At 41.6% G+C, this 22150-nt stretch overlaps 1 protein-coding gene across 2 annotated transcripts; it reads right to left on the reverse strand.

Annotated features, from left to right (window-relative positions):
* Nucleotides 1-134: 134 nt before the first annotated feature.
* On the reverse strand, nt 135-22136 carry si:dkey-12j5.1 (uncharacterized). 2 transcript variants are annotated; one of them, XM_061081066.1, is made up of 11 exons: nt 21958-22136; nt 21709-21818; nt 21481-21627; nt 21196-21348; nt 20564-20676; nt 20354-20477; nt 19059-19151; nt 18124-18192; nt 13048-13101; nt 8343-8495; nt 135-510 (listed from the first exon to the last, which is right to left on the reverse strand). In XM_061081066.1, the coding sequence occupies exons 1-11, from the start codon at nt 22022-22024 to the stop codon at nt 328-330; spliced, it is 1266 nt and encodes a 421-aa protein (XP_060937049.1). In that variant the 5' UTR covers nt 22025-22136; the 3' UTR covers nt 135-327. The 2 variants fall into 2 exon arrangements, with proteins under 2 accessions (XP_060937049.1, XP_060937047.1); XM_061081064.1 differs by having other exon boundaries at nt 20564-20679.
* Between the last annotated feature and the right edge of the window lie 14 nt (nt 22137-22150).

Here is a 22150-nt window from a genome sequence, read left to right on the forward strand (position 1 = left end):
TGCCGCTGGTGAGACGTAATGTTCAAAAACTAATTTCTTTTATCAACATGATTCTGTCAACGTGATTAAGGGAAGCATTACTCAGGCGGGCACGTATTTCACCAAAAACATTAAAACAACTGACCTCAAAGAGATTGAGTACACTGAAGCTTTTAATATCACTCGTTTTTTTCCGTGCATCTCATTTCATTGTCAGATTTCATCACTGATAAATGGATGACAAAGGATAACCGGTAAAAAGGCACTTTAGAGAACACAGGGTAACACTGAAACTAGAGGGATAATGGTGATAAGTGAAATCACATGGTACAAACAACAGGGGTTCGGTCAGTATTCCATTGGTGCATCCGCGTTGTCCACATCATCATCATCTTCATCACTACAGGGTTCATAGTCCTCATCAAGCGCTGGGTCTTCCTCCTCTGCTTCCATCTCTCCTCCCAGCTCGCCGAGCAGCTTCTCCACGTGCTCCAAAATCGGATGGTCATCACATCGCAGCTTACTGTACAGCTGGGAGAGAGGGAAATCAAAATCAAAAAGTATTCTAGTGTGAAATCGGTAGAAAGTGGGCTCAGTAGCAGAAATGTTGAGGGAGTAAAGTGGATAAATACAAGAAATTAGCCAACGTGAGGGAAAGACTCTTGAGAGAAGCTCTTCTGTTGCATCACTACAGCATCAATAAGCAGGAGGATGGAGTTGAGGGAAGTGAGCAGCCCAGAGGTTTGAAGTCTCTAAGTGCTGGTTAGGCCGCCTGAAATATCCAACAGCAGCTGCTTTCTGTCAGCGAGGCACTCATGGCGTGCAAAACGCTGGTAAACTGTTTTTGTCTTTCATTTGGCAAATCAGCACATTTGAAACACCATTTATGTGCATAGGAGACAAAAAAAAAGGCCATTTGTCATCCTCATGCTGTTGCAACATGCAAGGCGCACACACGCTGAGTGTATCTCGGAGCACTTATGGATATGTGCACATGTTTGTTATCTCAGTGAAAAAGGCGTGAAAGATAAAAACATCCCGTCCTCAAAGAAGCCAGCAGATTTATCTCAGTAAAATACTCCGCTTGTGTATAATTACTGAACTCAAAGTGGAGCTGGTGATAAAACTACTGGTGCTAGCATTAAGGACAGCGAGCATAACGCTGTGTTTCTGTGTGAGCATATACTGAGTGGAACTGATGTGGTGATTTAGACTTTTTGCTTTTATTTCTAGAAGCAAAACTAGACGGAAAAAAGAGGGTAAGTGGGGAATGGTTTATATGATCTAGGAAAAATATTCTGTTTAGTCGACCAAAATGTGGTTAAAAAACACACACGCACTCACACAAACACACATTTACTTGAGCTTAGGGACAATAAGAAGCAGTGTGCCATCATCATTCTTACTAAAAGTGTAACGAGGCCAGGAGAGTGAGGAAGAGTGTGTGTGACTGCTTTGCCCCGGGACCAGTCTCTAAGCAACAGCAGGTCCTGACAGGAGACACGTAGTCCCATGGGAACTCATTTGGAGTGTAAGAGTGTGTGTGTGTGTGTGTACGTGTGTGTGTATGTTTTAAGGGTTTGCAGTCTCGGCAGGTTGAAGCTCTAGGGAGCTGGAGCGTGACCCATGTCCAGGGACAGGGCCTGATGCGGGAGAGAGCTGACCCTCTCAGCCTCCTCAGAGCACCACACACACACACACACACACACACACACACACACACACACACACACACACACACACACACACACACACACACACACACACACACACACACACACACACACACACACACACACACACACACACACACACACACACACACACACACACACACACACACACACACACACACACACACACACACACACACACACAGAAAAATCACAAGCAGATTATTAATTCTGCCAGTGTGACTCTGAAAAGCCTGGAGATGTTTATCCAGGACGAACACTCAGAATACAAGGTGCAATAACAATATGCTCGACTCAATACCGAGAATAATTGCGCATTAAAGCTCTGGGTACGAGATGTCTTTTTATAAATAGAAACGATTTTAGTGAACGTGTGAAAACAATGAACGTCGACTATACAGAATGCTAATTGGAAACTGTGTGAATACAGTAGGTGGTGATATTTACTGCAAATCAATACTATAGCGTTTCTGCTCGATAAGACCTGATTATTCACGGCTATGCTTTTAGCTAACTAAACAAACAGGAGCTATTCTTTACACATTCTGTGTCGAGCGCTGCTGACATCAGCACCGCCGTCGCATAAGACACAAGCATTTCTCATTTACAACAGCCAATGTTTTCTCTTCTCACTTTCACGGCCCAGAGAGCTGCCGAGACAGGGAGGGAGAGCTTGTGTTGTGAGAGCGTGCGAGTGTGTAATCGTATAACTTTTTCAGGGTCCACTTTGCTCTACTTTCAAGGCCTGAGTCACGGCCCAAAGCACACTTGACCACCGCCAATAAGAACTCACTCACACACACACACAAACAAACACACAGGGGTGCATGGACACGTCTGTTCTCATTGTCCACTCACCATTCATTTTCAGCAATGCTACTACCATGGCAACATTGGTCTGTGTGTTTGGTCCACCAATTCATTCCAGCCTTAACATTTATTGACAGGACTGACATGGAATATGATGCAGCCATTCATATTCCCCTGAGGTGAAATACTACTGACTTTTAATGCACAAAAGTCCAACTCAGTTTGGTGGAAGAGTAAAAGTCGGGAGGGTTTGGCATCTAGACAAATCTTGGAGGATTTGGCATGAAACTGGGTGCAAACATTTAAAGTCCCCAGAGGATACATTCCATTGATTTGGGGGACTCTCTACTGCCACCATCAGGTCAAACTTTTCTTAAAAGTTATCTCCATGTCTACAGGTGAACAGGCAGGACAGTTTTGTCTGCTGAAGTTTCCTCTCACAGAATCACAACATCAAGATGTAACGTTATTCTAAACAGAACCTGCAAACGAATGGCATTCCTAATGGCGTCAGATGAGCTTTATATTAATAAGAAACTTTTAGGATGCTCACACAACAAAACAAAATGGCACACATGGTAAACCTAATAATCTTATTTGTACTTTCAAAACCTTTTCATCTTAAGTTAATACCATTTCTCATGGTCGACAAGCTGTCACTGCAAGAGAGCCAGAGTTGGTTTAATGGACGTATCTCTCTGTTTGCTAAGCATATCATTGAATTCAATGTCTTTCCTGAACTAATTCCTAAACAATGCAACAACTTGCAGTTCTTGTACGAAGTCCAGGTTTCCAGACCGTTGAGCTGTTTTCGAACTGCGGAAAATGTCCGAAAAACATGCAGCCTTTCATTTATAAAGACCTTAGCATTAGATTGTCTGGTTTATACACATCACAGCAACATTTCCAGGACTTTCAGCCAGGTAGAGCAGGAGGCAGGACATGATGTAAATATGCTGCTGAAGAAACCTAATTATTTGACAATTGAGTTTTAACTTAGCCTACGCTACTTAATGTCATCCGACTGGACACAAATACACAAGAATAATAACAAAACATGGCTTAATGCCAAATTAGATCATTGTTTTAAACTGACAGTCATGGCAACTTATTAGCGAGATGTAGGCTAAAGCTACCTTACAGGCTAGCCTACTGCATTGCGATATCTGGACTTCATGCCCACCGTGGTGCAGTGCACTTAAATGACGTGTTGAAGTAATATTTGGTTTGTTTCTGTTCGCTGATAGTAAATTCGAATATATACTGAAGTTCTATTTTGTTGCTTGAATTGAATTGTGTTAAAGAGGCTCACTGTGAAAATATGTGTTATCTGAATGATAAATAAAAATACATATAGACAATAATTAAATGTGTTTATTTTTCTGTTAAGGAACCCTGGTCTGTGAGTTTACGGGAAGGGATGGGGCGGTTAGAGTGAATACATATTTTCTTTAGATGTACACATCACTGACCTGAACTAATAGTCCGTTAAGATATCTGACGGGGATTAAGCACCCGTTACACTCATCTGCTGTAGGAAGTCGCGCTCGCGCAAGATACCGGTAGATGTTGTTCTCATAATGCGTGGGACTACAACGATTATTCATTAGGCTTGGATTATGATTCGAATAAATTCTTAATGACGAATAATCGAATATTCGAATATTCATTACCCACCGTATTTACAGCACATCAACATCGGCATCATCCCTCATCCCTTAAAGCTCTCAAATCTCATCGTCTTTCATCCTGGGATATTTGATCAATTCAGGTTGTGTGTCTGTGGCATGTTTGAAATGTCATCAACACCAAGAAGTGAGCGGAGTTTATGTCTGATGTGGCGTGTATTAACATGGCAGATTTCACAATGAAGATACGTGCACAAAAAAGAGTCGGAAGGTTTGACTTTAATATTACAACACAAATTTCTCCAATTCGAGGTTAACGTATTGAGCAGGTCAATGTAATTTAACACATAAGAGAATTTTGTTCGCTTCACATGGACAATGCAGAGTAGAGAAATAACTTCTGGCTCTGAATGAGGTCTAACTCGGTTTGAAGCCATTATGCTGCAACCTGCCATGGGCTTCAAGGTTGACGGGAGAAATGACAGCTAGAAAAGTATACATTAACTACAAATACCAAAAATTAGTGCTGACCTTTGAAAGGTATTTTTTCTCACAAATGTACTTTAGTTCTCTGGAAGCATTTATGACTCGGCTCAGTATAGATTATCTGTGTCTTTTTTCCAGTATGGAAAAGACAAAGGTGAAATAATAAGCACTCATGTACACTTCATCGAGGAATTTGTTCCCCTTCATTTCTTGTTAGAATCCTTTTTACACAATTCACATAGCAGAATAAAGAGGCTGATTAGGTGGTGAGAGACTAATCATTCCATCATTGTTCACCTTCTGCTCGACATCTACGCTCAACTTCCCATTTCTTTTTACCGCTTCTTTCTTTTCATGTCCTGATGCTTTCATTCCCCCTGCTTGTTTCCTGACCGTTCTCCCCTCATGTCCCCCCCTCGCTCGCACACTCTCCCCAAATGACCTGCCTGTCAAGGAGATGGACACTTCCTCATACTTTCACAAGTTATATTCGCACTCTCACTCATCTATTAAGGCAGAATAAATCTTCCCTGCTTCTCATCTCTCAACTTCTCTTGTCTTCTGAAACCTGCTCTTTCCATCCCTTTCTGGGACCAAACTGAATTACATTTTTATTAGTAAGCGGGACTGAACCTGTTCGACTGGTCAATCAGACCAAATTGTCATTGGTCGGACAATCGCTGCTGTTGTTTTAATAAGGACAAAGGATCTTTAATCAAAAGTGGATTAATCTATTGTTTTCAGCAACAGGAGGGAGAGACATCCTGTGAAAACTAATGGAGGTTCAGAGATCAACAACCAACAGCGTCATGACTCACTGTGTTTATTGCTTAAGGCTTAGAGTGTGAAAATATCAGAGCTAGCAAATATCTTTTCTTGAATTGAACCTGTTTAATGTGCTGCAAATACTAGCTTTTTAAATCCATTACAATTAATTCAAGCTCAAGGTTGGTCGATATGCTGTCATCTGTCATAGGTCAGACAATCACAGTGTTCATTTCCTAAGGAGAAACTCCTTGGAGGTTTGATCCATTGTTTGTTTTGCTGCAGGAGGGAGATACATCCTGTGAAAACTAATGTAGGCTCACAGCTCAACAACCAACAAGACAAATCATCTAAAGAAGATAAAGTGACTAGTCAGACGATTATCTGTCAATTTTGTGTGCTTGAGGCTTCAAGTGCGAAAATATCACAACTGCAATACTTTTCCTCAACTTATTAAGTTTAAATGGTTTAATATGCTGAAATATGCTGAAGCTTTTAATATTTTTAATGTAGAGGACACTATGCAGCTATGGCCATTATTCCTCCCTGCAATCAAACGATTGGTTAAAATTTCAACAAAGATTATACTTTGGGTGACTACAGCCCTATCAGTGAGAGCAATAATTATATGACTTATTTCATGTGTGTCATACAAACACCCTTCTTCACTGGTAACGTGTGATATTGGCTGACTTAAGACCTTCTCGAGTGTGAACACTGCATGTCGCTCAAGTCAAAGGCTCACATACATGCACATAACTTACCACCTCAGTCCTCCAGGCATCCTCGGGAGGCGACGGCATTAAAATTACATGATGAGCACACCTCAGACCGGCCCAATCCACACTCGTGAGATACCTTCAGCCACATCAAATAGTAAAGCTTTTGACCTCCATTTGTCCAGGCTCCCTCTGTGCACACTCACACTTGCACACATGCACATATAGGGCTCGTGCACGTATATACCATTGTCCTCTGTGCATACACTGCAGATCCTTCCTCAATCGCACCCTATCTGGCAGAGACTCAAATTCCATTTCACGTCCGGTTTACTATTGATTTTACCCTTGCTGCTATTCACCAGCAACACCCCCTGCACCCCACCCACCCCACTCTACCACACACACACACACACACACACACACACATCAAATCTGTTCCCTTCTGTGCATCCTCTCTTTTCTCCCCACTCCTGCTCACCCGCCTCTCTTACACTTCTTTCTTGTCCTCTCGACTCATCCATTCTTGCCATCATTCTTTTCAGTGCATCTCAGCTGGATACATTGTGTGTGTGTGCGTGTGTGCGTGTGTGCGTGTGTGTGTGTGTGTGCGCCTGCACGTGTACTGATCAGAGAAGTGCTGAATAATTGGGACATTTCTTAATAATAATAATAATTAGATATGCAAGTTGGCACACAACCCATATTAAATATGTGCATCCACATACACGCACAAACTTAGCAAAGTCATAAAGTATGCAGAGAAGTGGACTAGTGCCAAAGCAAGCCGTTGGGCTTTGAGGCCTCATTTCCATGTTGGAGCCCATTTTAACTAGCAGACTGACTCGTCATTAATAATTAACAGTCATGGTGACGCTCAGAAACAAAGCTCTGATATAAACATGGGAGAATGGCTTCTACAAAGTGCACAAATGCACAGACATATGAGCAAAAAGAGCCAGAGAAAATAAGTGCACCACAAGAGGGGTTCTTCTTTTCTCCCACTCCCCCTCACCTTTTCAACGACTCTGAGCATTTACCTTTCACATTATTCGTTGCTTCACTCCCCATACAAAAGGAACTCTGCTGTTTACTTTTCACGCTCTGACAACTCAATTCTCTTACCAGTCCCTCGCAATGCAATAGTGGCTAAGTACTACATTTTCAACATTTCTCAATTAACCCTCGCCACAGAGCTGGCAGCTCAAATATATGCATACACTGTGCTCTTATTTCCATCCCCAGGGTTCACATTCTCCCTTGTCGCAGCTCAAAGCCCACCTCCCTCTTGTCTCTGCTGCGGACATCCTCCGTGGATGCTGGTTAGACATGCCTGTCACTACGCTGCTGGGCAGAGAGACAGACATCAATATAATGCCACTCTGCTGCCCCTACTCATCTGTGCAGGAACACGACGTGGCAGGGGGGAGGCGGAGGGAGGGTTGGGAGTCGGGTGAGGAGGGATGGGGGGGGGGAGAGGGTGGGGCCTGCCATCCTTCAGTCTGTGCTGTCTGATTTACAAGCCTATTGGATTTTAGACTTACATGAATCACTGCTCCATAGAAGCATTACTCCCTGACAGCAGGACAGAATGAATGAGACACATCAGCTCCTCTGTGTGTGTGTGTGTGTGTGAATTTATAAGACAGAGGGGTAGATTTAAACCTCTTTGGGACCACACAAAAAGACATTTCTGTAGCATCAATAAAGCTTAGTAAGGATGTACACAGTACTTAAACTCCTTCACTGGTCTCATCTACATGACTGGATGCAATAAAAATGTACACAGTAGCCGTGCACAGTGCACAGCTTTAAAAGTACTCTTTTGAAAGTAAAAATCCTGCATTATAACTTTTACTATCGTAACATTTTAAGTATTATTGGGAAAATGTAGCTATGTAACAAAACTATTTGATGCAGAGAAATGAGTGTTGACCTTTTGTAACATTAGATAATTACCTGTGCGTTCATATTTAAGCAGCATCCTTATGTTGAGGTGGAGCTAGTTTTGGAGTATCATATAACTCATGACTATTATCACCTTGGAGGGTCATGTTTTTTTTTGATTGGTTTCTTTGTATTAAGTTAGGATTAAACAAAAAAGTATTAAATGGATTTAGAAAGATACAATCCAATTTTTGGGCATATACATATATATATGTATATATACATATACATGTATATATATGTACATATACATATATATATGTATATATATATTTTTTTTTTTGAACTTCCTTTAACATTGTTTGAGTTTTTACCTTCTTTGCGTTGGTCAGGTACGATCTGGCAGCCTCCTTCAGCGCCATCCACTCCTCCGTCTCCTCTTCCGTCACTTCCCTTCCCTCTCTTTCTTGCTGCTCCTTTGATTTTTCCAGCTGGAGGTAACACACCCAGCCGGAGAGATACCACACCTGGGAGGACCAGAGACAGAGAGATGGGTGGGTGGGGGCAGGAGGCGTGATGAGACACAGAAAGCGCTCTTTGTTGCAGTAAGTGAACAGAGAAATAGATCTGTAACCCGCACAGAGCATGTCTGCATGAAATCCCACTTCCTTCTCTGACAAACAGGTTTCACACATAGGACATGGAATCTCACACACACACACACACACACACACACACACACACACACACACACACACACACACACACACACACACACACACACACACACACACACACACACACACACACACACACACACACACACACACACACACACACACACACACACACACACACACACACACACACACACACACACACGCACACGACATATGCTGCATGAATATAAAAACACAATGTGCTCATACTGCAGCTTCACAGCGAATTCAAATCAGTGACTTGACTATCACGACATCTGTAACTACAATATTGTTTTTATCTCTCTGTGGCAAAAAAGATAAAATTACTCTACTGAAATATAAACAAAAACATAATCTAAGAAAATGAAAAATAAATTTCCTCAGGCAAATATCCTCCAAATCATATTTCAGACTGAAAACCTGTGTTGAGGATATTGGCTTGCTATTAAATTACAGGAGTAAAGTTTTTATAGTTTCTTCCTCTTACTGTTAATTCCCATTTTATACACGTGACTTTGAACACATTAATCTTAACGCCCACCGACTGCATATTATTTCCTAGTGCCATATCTTGCAAACTAAATTTTTATATACAAACAGTAATTTAAAATTAATTGTTGGTTTAAAGTGTATTAGCAGGTAGTCAAAGCAACTAATGTTTAATGATATTTGACATGTCCACCACACTTTGACAAAATCAAAGAACACCGGCCAAAATAAACATAAAAAACACTTGTTATTGCTTTACTTTACTTTGTATATATGTGGTTTACTCATGTTTCCTTTTTATGAATATCACCCTTTTTCAGCTACAGTTTCTCTTTAATGAAGAAAAACATCTGCACACTCAGACCTGTGCAATATTAATTTACTGAGTCAAGCTTTTGATGAAAGATTTTGCAAACAAACAACCACAGATATGTGAGCGTCACTTAATTCATGAGAGCACCATAAAGAGCTAGGTGTTAAGGGCCTGTTCACTTGACATCGATGCTCGAAAACACGAAAGCACAATTTTGAAATAAGCCTGTTGCTCCACAGAGTTCAAACTGCGGGGGAGGCATAATCGTTTTAACTGGAAGTAAATATGTTAAAACACAATCAACTTTTTCTCTTTCGTTTCCATTATCACATCATTTCCCTTCAACATAATCACATCCACTGTGCAATGCTTGGTCTTCTACCTCTTTACACAATCAACGTCAACTCCCAAAGAACTTGGAGGTGTGTGCGTGCCTCTCATCTGAGGCCAGAGTTCACCCTCCCACTGTTCTTCAAGCACCCAGATATGAATATTAGCTTTATTCATTGAGGGCAGAGGCAGAAGGGACCTGCACCTTTGCCAAATCAACCATTTAGCTAACAAACACATCAAGGCATGCCCCGCTGAATTCAGATTTGCTGCTCCGCATGCTGAGTGGGCGGCTACCCCCTGCAGCCACACTTATCAGAGCCAGCATTGGAGGAAAGTAGAAATGTTTCACAACCCCCACATGACATTTTTTTATCACCAAAATATTTTCTGTGATGCAGGACTTTCGGGGGGGAAAAAAACTGTTCATGTGTGTTTTCCAAAGAGAAAGAATTGAATTTAGGTCGATTAAATTCCAAATTTTAACTTCCTCACAAGGGAGAGCCGCTGTGTGTATTCAAAAAACAGTGAGAACAGGCCTGGAACATTCTTTCCAGAGGGTCCACTGTGGAATAGTTGTGTATGTGGTAAAGATGGTTTATGTATCTGCACTGAAAATTAAAACATGAGAAAGTTTGCTAATTAAGAACATCAGAGGATCCACTCTACCCGACCACAACCCCAGACAGGCAAACGCATAATAAAGTTAATGCTGCGTCTGTCAATCAAATCGCTAGAACTGTAGTGATTTCAAAGCGGAGGCACATCTTAGTTCCCATATGGTGCCGCTGAAGGAAGAACAAAAGCATCATGAATCAATGGAATAACTTTGAAACAAGATTTGCAAGGAACCTGCTATGTTGTCAGTGCAGACTTTAGTTAGAAGACGGCAGCGAGCGCTAACAACTTATCTTTTGCGTTTAGGAGAGAAAAATGAAAGAGAGAGAGAGAGAGGAAGCGGGGAGGAGAGATGAAGAGAGACTAGTTGAATGTGTCTGTCATGCGTGTCTGACATCACAAACGTGACTCTACCTACAAAACCGTGATGGGATCTGACAAATCACTTTCTGACCATTAGAAGCGGTGACTGTATGCACATGGGATTGGCTCTGGGCCCGCTCAAATCGAGTGTCACAGCTGTGCGTCTCTGGAGCGAGTTTAAAAGTTCAGCCCCCCGATGACTGCTCTCAATCTGTCAGCTGAGGGGTGGGTGTGTGTGTGTGTGTGTGTGTGTGTGTGTGTGTTTGTGCTGGAGCCAAGGGGGAGTGAGGGAGAGAGACACCACCGTTTTCTTTTATCTGACACTCAGTGGCACACCTTCCCTTCTTCCGTTACTGACGGGGAGGATTTGGAGGCACACTGACAGCACAGAGCTCAGACTAAAGCACAGAAAAAAAACTGCCATTTACGCCACTGTCTAATAAGCATTTAAGTTCGCAGTCGTACTCTGTGTGTGAGCACACAAGCACCGCAAAAGTGAGAGTGTGTAGATACTTCTTTTTACACACACACGATCACTGGCTCAGCAGAAGCAACTATGTGCCAAGGCTGAAACTGTCTCTTTCCCGTTGGGATGATGTCTTTTTCAGATCCAGCAGAGGCTCCTGCCTCTTAATAATAATAATAATAATAATAATAATAATAATAATAATATGAAGACTGGCTGCAAAGAGACACATAAAAAGAGATAACCTAATCTTGTGCAATGACGACTATCACACATCCCCGGAGAGGTTAATGAAACCGGACGGACCAGCCTGGAAATCAAATGCAATTGATGAAGGAATCGGCCTTTAGTTCGATTTTTTCGACATCTGCTAATCCGATCGACCTCAGACTCACCGTATTGTGAGAGCAGTGTCAACCGTGAAGTTTTCGGAATGAGCGCTTCTCTAAAGCTGTGTCTCAAATCTTATTGGTATTATTGGTACTAATATTAATTAATATATTAGTGATAGTACCCAATATGATGTAATTTCATTCTTAATGACATCATGATTATTTCATAATCCTGCCATATACTTTTGTCTTGTCTTTGTATTTATATAGCGCTTTTCTAGTGTTGATGATCACTCAAAGCACTTTACAGTACAGTTCTACATTCACACACACATTCATACAGTGCATCTATTTGCAGCACTTAGTTATTCTATGGGGGGCCGATCGGGGTTCAGCATCTTGCCCAAGGACACTCCGATATGCAGATGGGTCAGACCGGGGATCTAACTGCCGACCTTCAGGTTGGAGGACGACCACTCTACCCCTCAGTCACAGCCGCCCAAACACACACACACACGCACATACATACATAGTAGTATTCCTTAATACTTTCATCCACCTTCCATATGATTTTTATTCTATTATTATTATTAATTATTTTTCAATCTACATAAGCTTTTGGTTGTGTCTTTTGTCCTATAGGATGCTGCGGCGATATGCATTTATACATTGCGCCTCCAGGGGGGGGTCCATACGTCTGTAAATGTGGGAAATTTCTGTGATGGATAATTTATGTTTGGACGATGCCCTCAAGAAAGCTGCGAGCTGGATTAGTGCAGGTTCAACAATTACCCCGCACCATCAGACACATTTTAAACAGGCAATGCACTGGTAAGACTATATTGTTATTTTTCATTCATTAACACTGGAATTGTTTCATGTTTATCGATTTCTTCTCGAAAGAAAAGGGTATTTTGTTTTCTCTTGCCTTCACCACACAGTTAGGGAACTGATGAAGATGCAGTTGCACTTGACTTCACAGGAGCTTTTTAAAAAGAAGATGTTTGAAGAAATATGCAGATTAAATAATTGTAAAATTGTAAAATGTCAAATTATATGTTGTGTTGTTTATTTATCCACACAGGATTTAGCTGTTGCTATAGAAGCTGCCACACATGTAGGAAGTTCTGACTCTTAACCCCGCCTACAAGGCTGCGGCTGGTCGTTTGTTTCTGTAACCAGCTGTCAATGAGTAGGACAACAGACAAATTGGAATTGCTGAACAAATTGAAGATGCAGGGGATTCAGAGGTCTGGAACCAGGCTAGAGACGGGCTGCTGGAAATACATAACCCCAATGTAAAATACTAAAATCTTGCATCTCTGCCATATTGTCATTATTGCATGAATAAATGTTCCTGCATTTTGCACAGAAAAATAGGAAATACAAAATAAACATGAGTGAAAACCAAGTTGACCACCATCTTTTACTGGACAAAAACAGCAGGGACACCATTTCATTGCTTACCTGGACGACCTCATCGTCCTCCTCCAGAAGACCCTCCAACACGTCTACGGACATCTAATGAAGGGGAAAGATGGGAGAGAGAAAAAAGTTCTAATTATCATTTAGTTTATAACATTCATCAGTGCAGACATATAGTGCTCTGTCTCTCTGTGGGCTGTGGCAGAGAAGAGACAAACACAACAGGACAAACACGTGGGTGTTGTGCATCTCCCAGGCACCTCGATCAATCACAGTGATCAGAAGGTCTGATAAGTGTCTATGAGGCGAGTGCCGTGCACACGACATTGTCGATATCAACAAGACAACAGACATGGCCACCGATAGACACACACACCAGTGCTTATCGCACAGTCAATAGTCACTTTGGCTGCTAGGTTCAATGGCCCTTTTAATCCATTTACCGACATTAACAGTCAATATACTCTTAGTACCCACAACACGCCGAAAGGTGCATGATAAATCTAAAGATCAGCTTTGAGCCACCATTTCTATTCCCCCACCTCAAACGGTTTCCTCAGATTTGCTCTCTATAGTGTCCTGGAGAGAGAGTTGGCGGTCTCAAAGGAGTTTAATGTTCGGTGACCTTTGCTATAGTGCGTCACAGTCTGGGTCAGTTTCTGTGGGAAGTTTCTATTACAGAAAACAGACCCTGACTAAAGTAGGCTGTGTGTTTGTTTTGCTCTGCCTCCCCCCTTGCTGATTCTGTGGCTGCGCAGTGTGTGTGTGTGTGTGTGTGATTTGGTATGTGTGTATATGAGGCCCCAGGTGATGATATATTGATTTTTGTCAACTTCAGGTAGGAGGCGACTGTTAGCCAATCACCCGTGGTGAAGGGCAAGAATGAAAGACATGCACACGCCTGCGCACACACGCACTACCACACAGTTTCCCACTGTAACAAAGCTACACACAACAGTGAGCACAACAAGCAGTTCTTGTTCCTTGTTAAGGCGGTCTTATTAGCTGGAGAGCTTCCGAGTTTTTCCCCTCTCGCTCTTTGGAGTTCTCCTTTCATTAAGCCTGTGTGGTTCCGGTGGCGATAAAGAGGTGTGTTGTCTGGGAAGACAGAGGCAGAGCCAGGTTAATTGAGAGGATGCCGCTAAGGGTGTGCAAATGTGAGTGTCAGGACGTCGGGTGATTGATTGCTAGACCAATTATAAGCTGAAAAATCCATTGTCCTTAATTAATTAATGACTGATTAAAAATACACAAACAAAAACACCTAATCCCAGCTGATGATGAATGGATTCATGCCCAGCGTTTGAATTATTTGCTTCAATTTCAGTGCATCACACCAACATGACAGACACGCACGCAGGCACACACACACACACACACACAATCACACAAGCACACACTGTAATTCAAGCCAAGCTCTAGATTTAATGGATATGAGTAAAGATCTGTCTGGGTGTTAAACAACTGATAGAGGAGGCGGTTTTGGAGCAACAAAAGTGCAACGAGAGATATCTGGGAGACAGGATAAGTGAGCGATGATAACCATTATATCTTCTCCAACTGCAGCCCTTACTAGCACACTGGTCAACCCAGGGGCGAGTGATTAAAGATTCAGAGATTCTTAAGCCGCTTCACGCTCTAAACAACAACAAGATTAATATTCTTGTGAAGATAAGGGGAAGAGAGGGGGTAACTACGAAGAAAAAATTGGACGGGTTCAAAAAAGCATCTTAATAAACAATGTAAAACTGGTCCATGAACAGCAATAATGCACTGCAAGGACACACACACACACACACGCCAAAGACTCCACGCACATGTTGTCCTCTTTATTTCAATATCTGTTAAAGAAAAAGAAGCAGGACTCTGGGGAGAAAGTAATTTATAACGGCCACTGTGTATGTGTGTGTGTGTGCAGTGCAATTTTGTTTAACAGAATCATTTTACCGGAGCGCACTGCAGAGACAGGAGAAAGACAAATCACTTTACAAGTGAGGGCAAGCCGTATCACACACACACACACACACACACACACGCACACACACGTGCTCGCACAGGGGCGTCTACGCTTAGGTAAATAAATCCTAGGGATGTCAGTGGTAACTGTGTGTCCAAGCAGAATTAGAAAGTACAAGCTGTGTTCCATTGTGGGCTAATTTTAAAGAACTGTAATTTAAAATGGTGAAGCATGAAAGAAAACGAGTGACAACGATACAAAAAGACCTCTCCATCATTCACTGTGATAAGTACAACAAACACACACCTTAATGACTGTCAGGGGAATCCGTCTGTTGGTCTGTCTGCTGTGTGGCAAGTCAATTAGTGGCAGTGATGATGATGTTTGAATATATAAGTAAGTGTGTGTGTGTGTGTGTGTGTGTGTGTGTGTGTGTGTGTGTGTGTGTGTGTGTGTGTGTGTGTGTGTGTGTGTGTGTGTGTGTGTGTGTGTCTCCGACAGTAAGAGGACTGATCTCTGCGGGCTGAGTTGTTACTATAAAGCAGAGACCATAAATTAACAAGTAAAGCAATACAGCATGAAGTCAGATTCACTAAAGTCATAACTTCAAACTGCTTCTTTTAACAGACCAACCCAAACATATTCATTTTAAATGGGTATAAAACATAAAAGCAAGAGACTCTCTCATATTTAGAGATAGAACCAGTGGATATTAAACCAAAAAAAGAAAAAATATCAGAAATTTAAACTGGAGCCTAAATTTTCAATTAACATCGGTGTATATACTGCCGTCAAAGATTTTTGCCTCCTATAGGTATCTGCATCGACCGTCAGAAATCCATAACGTTCTCTGATTTAAACTGAAGTCAATAGGTGGTCAACCATTACCCAGTCAATAATAATAGCCGCTTTAAATCTACAGAAGTGGCCTCAGAAACAATTTAAAAACAGACACATACACAGATGTTCCTCGGCTGATTTCAACCTCTCATGTGCTCCGAGTCAATTTATAGAAGTCATGGACAGATTTGGGACATGTTCAAGTGTTTTTCCACAAAAAAAACAAGAGGGGTAAAATAAGCAATTTCATCCTCTTCTAAATTAAGTGGCACAGATCCACATCTTAGTGAAAGAGACGACTGGAGAAACGAGTAGCAGCCGCGTAACTGATGTTTTCATGAATTCATTAACCAACGGTCTACTTACAAAGACCATGGGACAATTGCATCATCTAACTCTTACCATCAGTTGATGTGATGGTTTCAATGAGCTTGACCTTCTGCTATAAGTAACTCAAGCACCATAATATTCCCACTTCATCACGAAATATGATTTTCTCGTTAAGCTTTTCTTGTGCTCTCCGCTTACAAATTAACTAGAAATCTCTCTTTTAAATAGCTTGGCTCCTTGCGCTTATTTTGTAGCCTAGATAGATTCCCTGCACTCCAGCTTCAGCTCTTCTCCCCACGTTGTTTCTGTGGATGTGTAAAACATCTTTTCTTTGATCATTTTTCTGCTCGATTTTTTGTCTGCCTGTCAAAATCCCCCAACTAATAGAATGTCAGGTACCAGAAAAATATAATTATATTGAGATGTATACATGTCTACTTAATGCAACTGAGGTCACAATACTCCTCATTTCTAAAGTATGACATTATTTGGGTTATTAACAATTCCTGTTTACATGGCTGTGCCTTGTACAGATTATTTTCCTAAATCAGGTTAATATTGGAAAATTGCTCTCTACAAAAACATTGCACAGTTAGGTTTTTTCCATAACTATCAAGATGATATGATACATCCTGATTCTGTTGCCATGGTAATCATGGTACAACAATTTATTTAGGAATTTCCTGATTTACTTCCATTCAAACCGACAAAATGGATTAAATGTAAAAAGCCGAACTGCAGTCATCAGACAAATAATTTAATCTACAACCGAGAGAGAGGTGAAGTGCTTTTGGCAAAGAAAGTCATTGATGTGCTGCTATTCCTTCAATTCTACAGTGTACTAACCAGATATAAGCATTTAAATATATTTTATCAAACTCATGGCCAAGTTTGAAAGACCAAAGAGAAGGTTCAACAGAGGAAAATATACAGACAAGTTTTCGTATTCCGACACACAGCTATGAGGGTAGCCATCAAACCAATAACTCAACAGACTGGAAGTACACAACTTTACACAGGGTTGTGAATAGATTTATAGTCCACAGGGAAAGATGGTGAGCACAAAAGTGAGTGTGTGTGTGTGTGTTTTTGACAAAGGAGCAGAGGAAGGAAATGAGAAGAGAGGATGTTCCTATCAAATTCTGCAAAGTCCCGGTTTGGGAGAACGAGGCGGATTTGAAAATATCTTGCTTATTCTCTACTACCACCCTTTAACTCGATTTCCGTCACAAACTTTCGTATAGCTGATGGCTGAGAGCAAATATGACCAAAATTGTGCCATGATGTTTACACACAGGTGTGTGTGCACAGCAAAATATTCATGTTCTGAAGTGCTCGGGAAAACGGATGCGGTTTGTGTTTTCGGGCTTGATGACACCGACGGGATGATGAAGACAAATGACACGTCAGAAACCGTGGACCGAAACGTTGTCATTTTACTGATACACCTGACAGCCCATCTCTCCCATACACACACAAACATATAACTGCAGCTCTGGCAGGCATGGGTGTGTGTGTGTGCGTGTGTGTGTGTCAGCAAGCACAGAAAATGGATTAAAGTGTTAACGTTAATGACTATTAGAGTTTATTTTAAGCACTGAACTGAAGCTACTGAGCCACTAAAACCAAATTCATTAATACTGGAACTGATGAGTGATTATCTAGACAAGGGCACTGACAGACACGGCAGCAATTCATCAGAATAATAAAGATTCCTATTTTTCCCCCCTATGTATTCTCCCCATCTCTCATCCCCCGCTTGCCCCCTCACCCCTGCCCCTCTCAGTAAATACCACTCTTCAATTATTGACACTGAACTCTGGAGGGGATAAACACCAGACAAGGCCTTCCCACCTTCAGTGCTATTCACTAGAAAAGGAAAGTGCACATACACAGGCACACACACGCCAAGCTGATGTCCTGCTGTTATACATTCACAGACCGACAACGGCAGAAATGAGCGAGAGCACTTTTGGAGAACGTTTTTTTACCTCGTACTCCTCAGACTCGATGAGCAGTTTGGCCGTAGTGATGCGAGACTCGTAGGGGGGGATTTCACTCTGGAATAAAAAAAGAGAGAAGAGGACAAGATCGCCACCTATGCAATATCTGTATATACAAGCCTTCACTAACATGATAGTTTCAATGCCTTCATTGTCATTGAACAGTGTACAGTTAAATTAGATGAAGTGTCCCAGTGGTACATAAGGTAATATACAGACAAGTAGACACATCACAGTCGAGTATAACAACACACATACAAATACAGGGTATTAAAAGTAATTATCATATGTATTCAGTTCCTCATAGTAACAATGCACATCATAATATTGCATGGATTTTTTGTCTGTTCATGAAGACCTGATTTCGCTGTATAAAATGTAGCTGATAATCACAGAGAAGGAGTCCACCTGCTCTAATAAATAAACACCCTAACAGCGATTTTTATCTTATCATCTTGCACCACTCTCATAAATCTGGCAGAGGCCTTGATTGTAAACTCTGCTAACATTTATTTGGGGTAGTTCACTTCCCATCACAACTTTGACATTACAGCCATTTCTCTCTCTTTGTTGAATTCCCTTTAGTCGTTTGCTTACTTTATCCTTGAGACCTTTTTTCTTGTGTTGCTTTGTGCTTTCATATCGGCTTTCTCTTCACACACACCTTCACAAACCGGCACACACCCGCACACACAAAGCCACACAGATTTATGAAGCGCTTGTTCCGTCTTTTATTTTGTTATTATCCCTCATTCTATCATCTCCTACTTTTCATCTCTACTGGTGTCCTTATATTTGTGCTCAGTGGAAAGCACAGTGTGACAATCCTGTTAGTTGAAAGTGCTTTATAAATAAACCTGGGATCTTATGAGGCCTGGTTGCTGTCGGAAACATAAAAAATACTAAGCACAGCGCCAACTCACCTGCATGCGCTCGTCTGTGCTGGAGGAAGCTGCAGTCTGTTTCTGGGCAGGAAGCCACAATCCGACGCTCTTCAACAGGTATTCTTTGCCTTCCTGAGAAATTCAATTTACAGGCATGTATGTCAACATGTTCAAACTACTGTCACACATACACAAAGCAAACAGACAAACACAAGTCAGACTTTCACCGCTACAGACTTACTATTAAATGCTCTATGTATATGTCAATGACCTCTGAATTAATTTAATATTAATTTAGCTATTTTTATTCATAATTATTTCCATCACTATTTCTAGAGGGACTCTGGCTGTTGGATTTGGGATGCTGGGATTTGTGAATTTGGAGTCAGTCTGACCCCTGCAGCTTACAGCGAGTATTACAGCCAGTATTCCCAATACCCTTCAGTTCTACAGTATCTGAAAGGTTTTGTTAATGTAAGAGCATCACAGGCAATTTTCAGGGCCATGTCCAAGTTTTGAGATATCCCCTGCTGACACAATGCCAACACAAAGACTGTTAATTTTACAATTGCCCTGAGACGATTTGCTTTTTCCACAAACAATGCACTGGTTACTCTGGATAATATGCAGAGATGACTGTTTTCACTTTATCTTGACCCCCTGTATGGAACTGTTCCAAGAAAGCTCAGAAAAAAGTTATTGGGTATTTAAATAGTGATGTCTACCCTGCAGCTCTTGCATATCTTTTCTACAGCATACGGGAACTGTGAGACGGAAGGAAATTGTCTGTTTTACACATCATAAAAAAGACACATTGGTGACCTGAAAAGTTCAAGAGTAAACACAGCGCAAGTTCTTTCAAAGAGAAAATGGTGCATATATTCCAGCTGAAAGGTTTCTCTCAGAGATGTTCTGCCTTGAATGAATCCGTCTTTAATAACAGTTGGAAAGTACAACAAATGAGTACAATCAGATTTATATAAATAGTATCTATAAATATTACAAAGAGATTCTGCTAACTTCAATGTCAGATGCTGCATACTGTGCAATTTTCTGAATTTGGTTGAGGATGCTGCTTCCTCATCTCTTTCTCTTCATCAGAGGACTATATGACCTCAGTGATCTGCCCAGTAATTAACATTTCTATTGGCGTGACCTGTCTGTGTATGAGCATGTTAATGCAAGTGTCCTTCTGCTGATTAATGGCATACAATTCAATTTGCTCAGAATAATTAACTGAGCAGATTCCTGCTTTAATATGGTGATAACTCACCCTGAGCATTATTGTGTCCGTGTGTGTGTGTGTGTGCGTGTGCGTGTGTGTGCGTACTGACCTGGTTTTTCTCTGTACTGAACAGGTAACTGGCCATGAGCTGTAGAGCCTCAGGGTTGTCATGGTGATACTGCAATGCTTTCTCGACAAACTCTCTGCACTTGTCTGCAGCTCCTTCTTCCATGCTACATGTACACACACGCACATTAATAAGCAGTAACAATAAAAGGGGTTAATTGGGTTAAGAGGGTAACTCTGTTTGCAGCCGTACCAGAGGTCTGTGAGGTAAATCTCAGCGATGGAGCAGTAGGCTGCGCTAACATCTTTCGCTGTTGGGAGCTGGGAGTCCTCATCTGCTTCCCGAGAAGTAGCTCCGGCCTGAGCCTGCTGAAAGAGCGGAGGGAATATGATTTGAAAGTTTCCAAAAAGTTCCTTCAAGCCTGATCAATGGAAAGATATTGAACAGTTAGATAATTTTTATCCCAAATAAAGGGTTAGGGTTAGGGTGTACTGTACGCTGACTTAAGAAAAAGACTGTAAATAATTATAAAAGCTCAAATTGTCTTTCTTCTAAGCATTTTTACGAAATTTATGACGAGGCTACCATGTCAACGATTCTCATTCCATTTCTCATCAATTAATTGGGTTGACTTCAAACTGCCAAGATGGGTTTTTAATAACTCATAGTCCTAATAAGGCCCAGAGGAGGTTCATGGATATATGATTCAAGACAGATAGATGCATACTCATTAATTGTCCAACAGCACCCTCTTGTGAAGATAGATAATAATACAGTAGCAATAAGATTTCAGTACAATAGCATTTCCTTTCCATTTGTAAACATTATGTAAACCATAAAGGCTGTGTGTGTGTGTGTTTGTTTGTGTGTGTGTGTGCACTCACTGTTGTCTCTGCTTGTTTCTCCAATACAGACATTAGGACCTGTATTCCTTTAGTGTAGAAGTCCACAGCCTCCTGACCTGTGTGGATCTGTCCCAGGTTCATGTACTTACTGTGTCCTTCATCGGGGCTCAGCTCCACTGCTCGCAGGAAAGCTTAAAGCCTCAGTCAAAGAAGTGACAACAACCATCGCTGCATTAAAGCAGTGTAGATACATTCCAGCGTTGAACTGACTGAATCAGTGACATGCACAAAAACAAGACAGGAAATACACGATTTCAAGGATATTCCCTTAGCTTTGAGTGTGTCTCCTAGTTCAGAGCAGATGTGTCCCAGCATTTCTAGAGCTTGGAGGTTGGTGGGCTCCACATCCAGGGCTCGTTGACAGAAAAGACCAGCCATCTCAAACTCCAAGCTGTCCATGCATTCCTCTGTCTGTGCAACACATCATCACATGATATATAAGGAACACGGAAGCATGTTAAAGACATGGCACATCGGAGTCGTGTCTGTTACCTTCTCCAGCAGCTGCAGCACAGGGTACTTCTCAGCTGTCTTCCTTTTGGCTTTTTCATGCATTCTTACTTTCATCCGCTCCTGAGGCGTCAATCCCACAATTCCTGCATCTGTTGTGATGAGAGAAGTGAGAGTGTGACGTTATGTGTTGTCCTCCCGAGGCCAATCAAAGCAAAAACAAGCGAATATGAACAACCTGTTGTTTCTGAGATTGACGTTACGTGTAATGTAAATGCCAGAGCCACTCACCCCTGTTGGGACGGTTCTCGTTCCTCTTCGGTTTACTCTTCTTCTTCCCTTTGGCCTGTCCTCCCATGTTGGACAACAAAACGTCTTGTATTCCTTCAACTTCTGCCCGGAAACAGACTAAACAACAGTGTAAATGTGAGCCACGCGTGGAGAGCAGCAGCTGATGGTATGGAGGCAGACAGCGCATGCGCAG

Source organism: Limanda limanda, chromosome 11, assembly GCF_963576545.1.
Source record: "Limanda limanda chromosome 11, fLimLim1.1, whole genome shotgun sequence".
NCBI lineage: Eukaryota > Metazoa > Chordata > Actinopteri > Pleuronectiformes > Pleuronectidae > Limanda > Limanda limanda.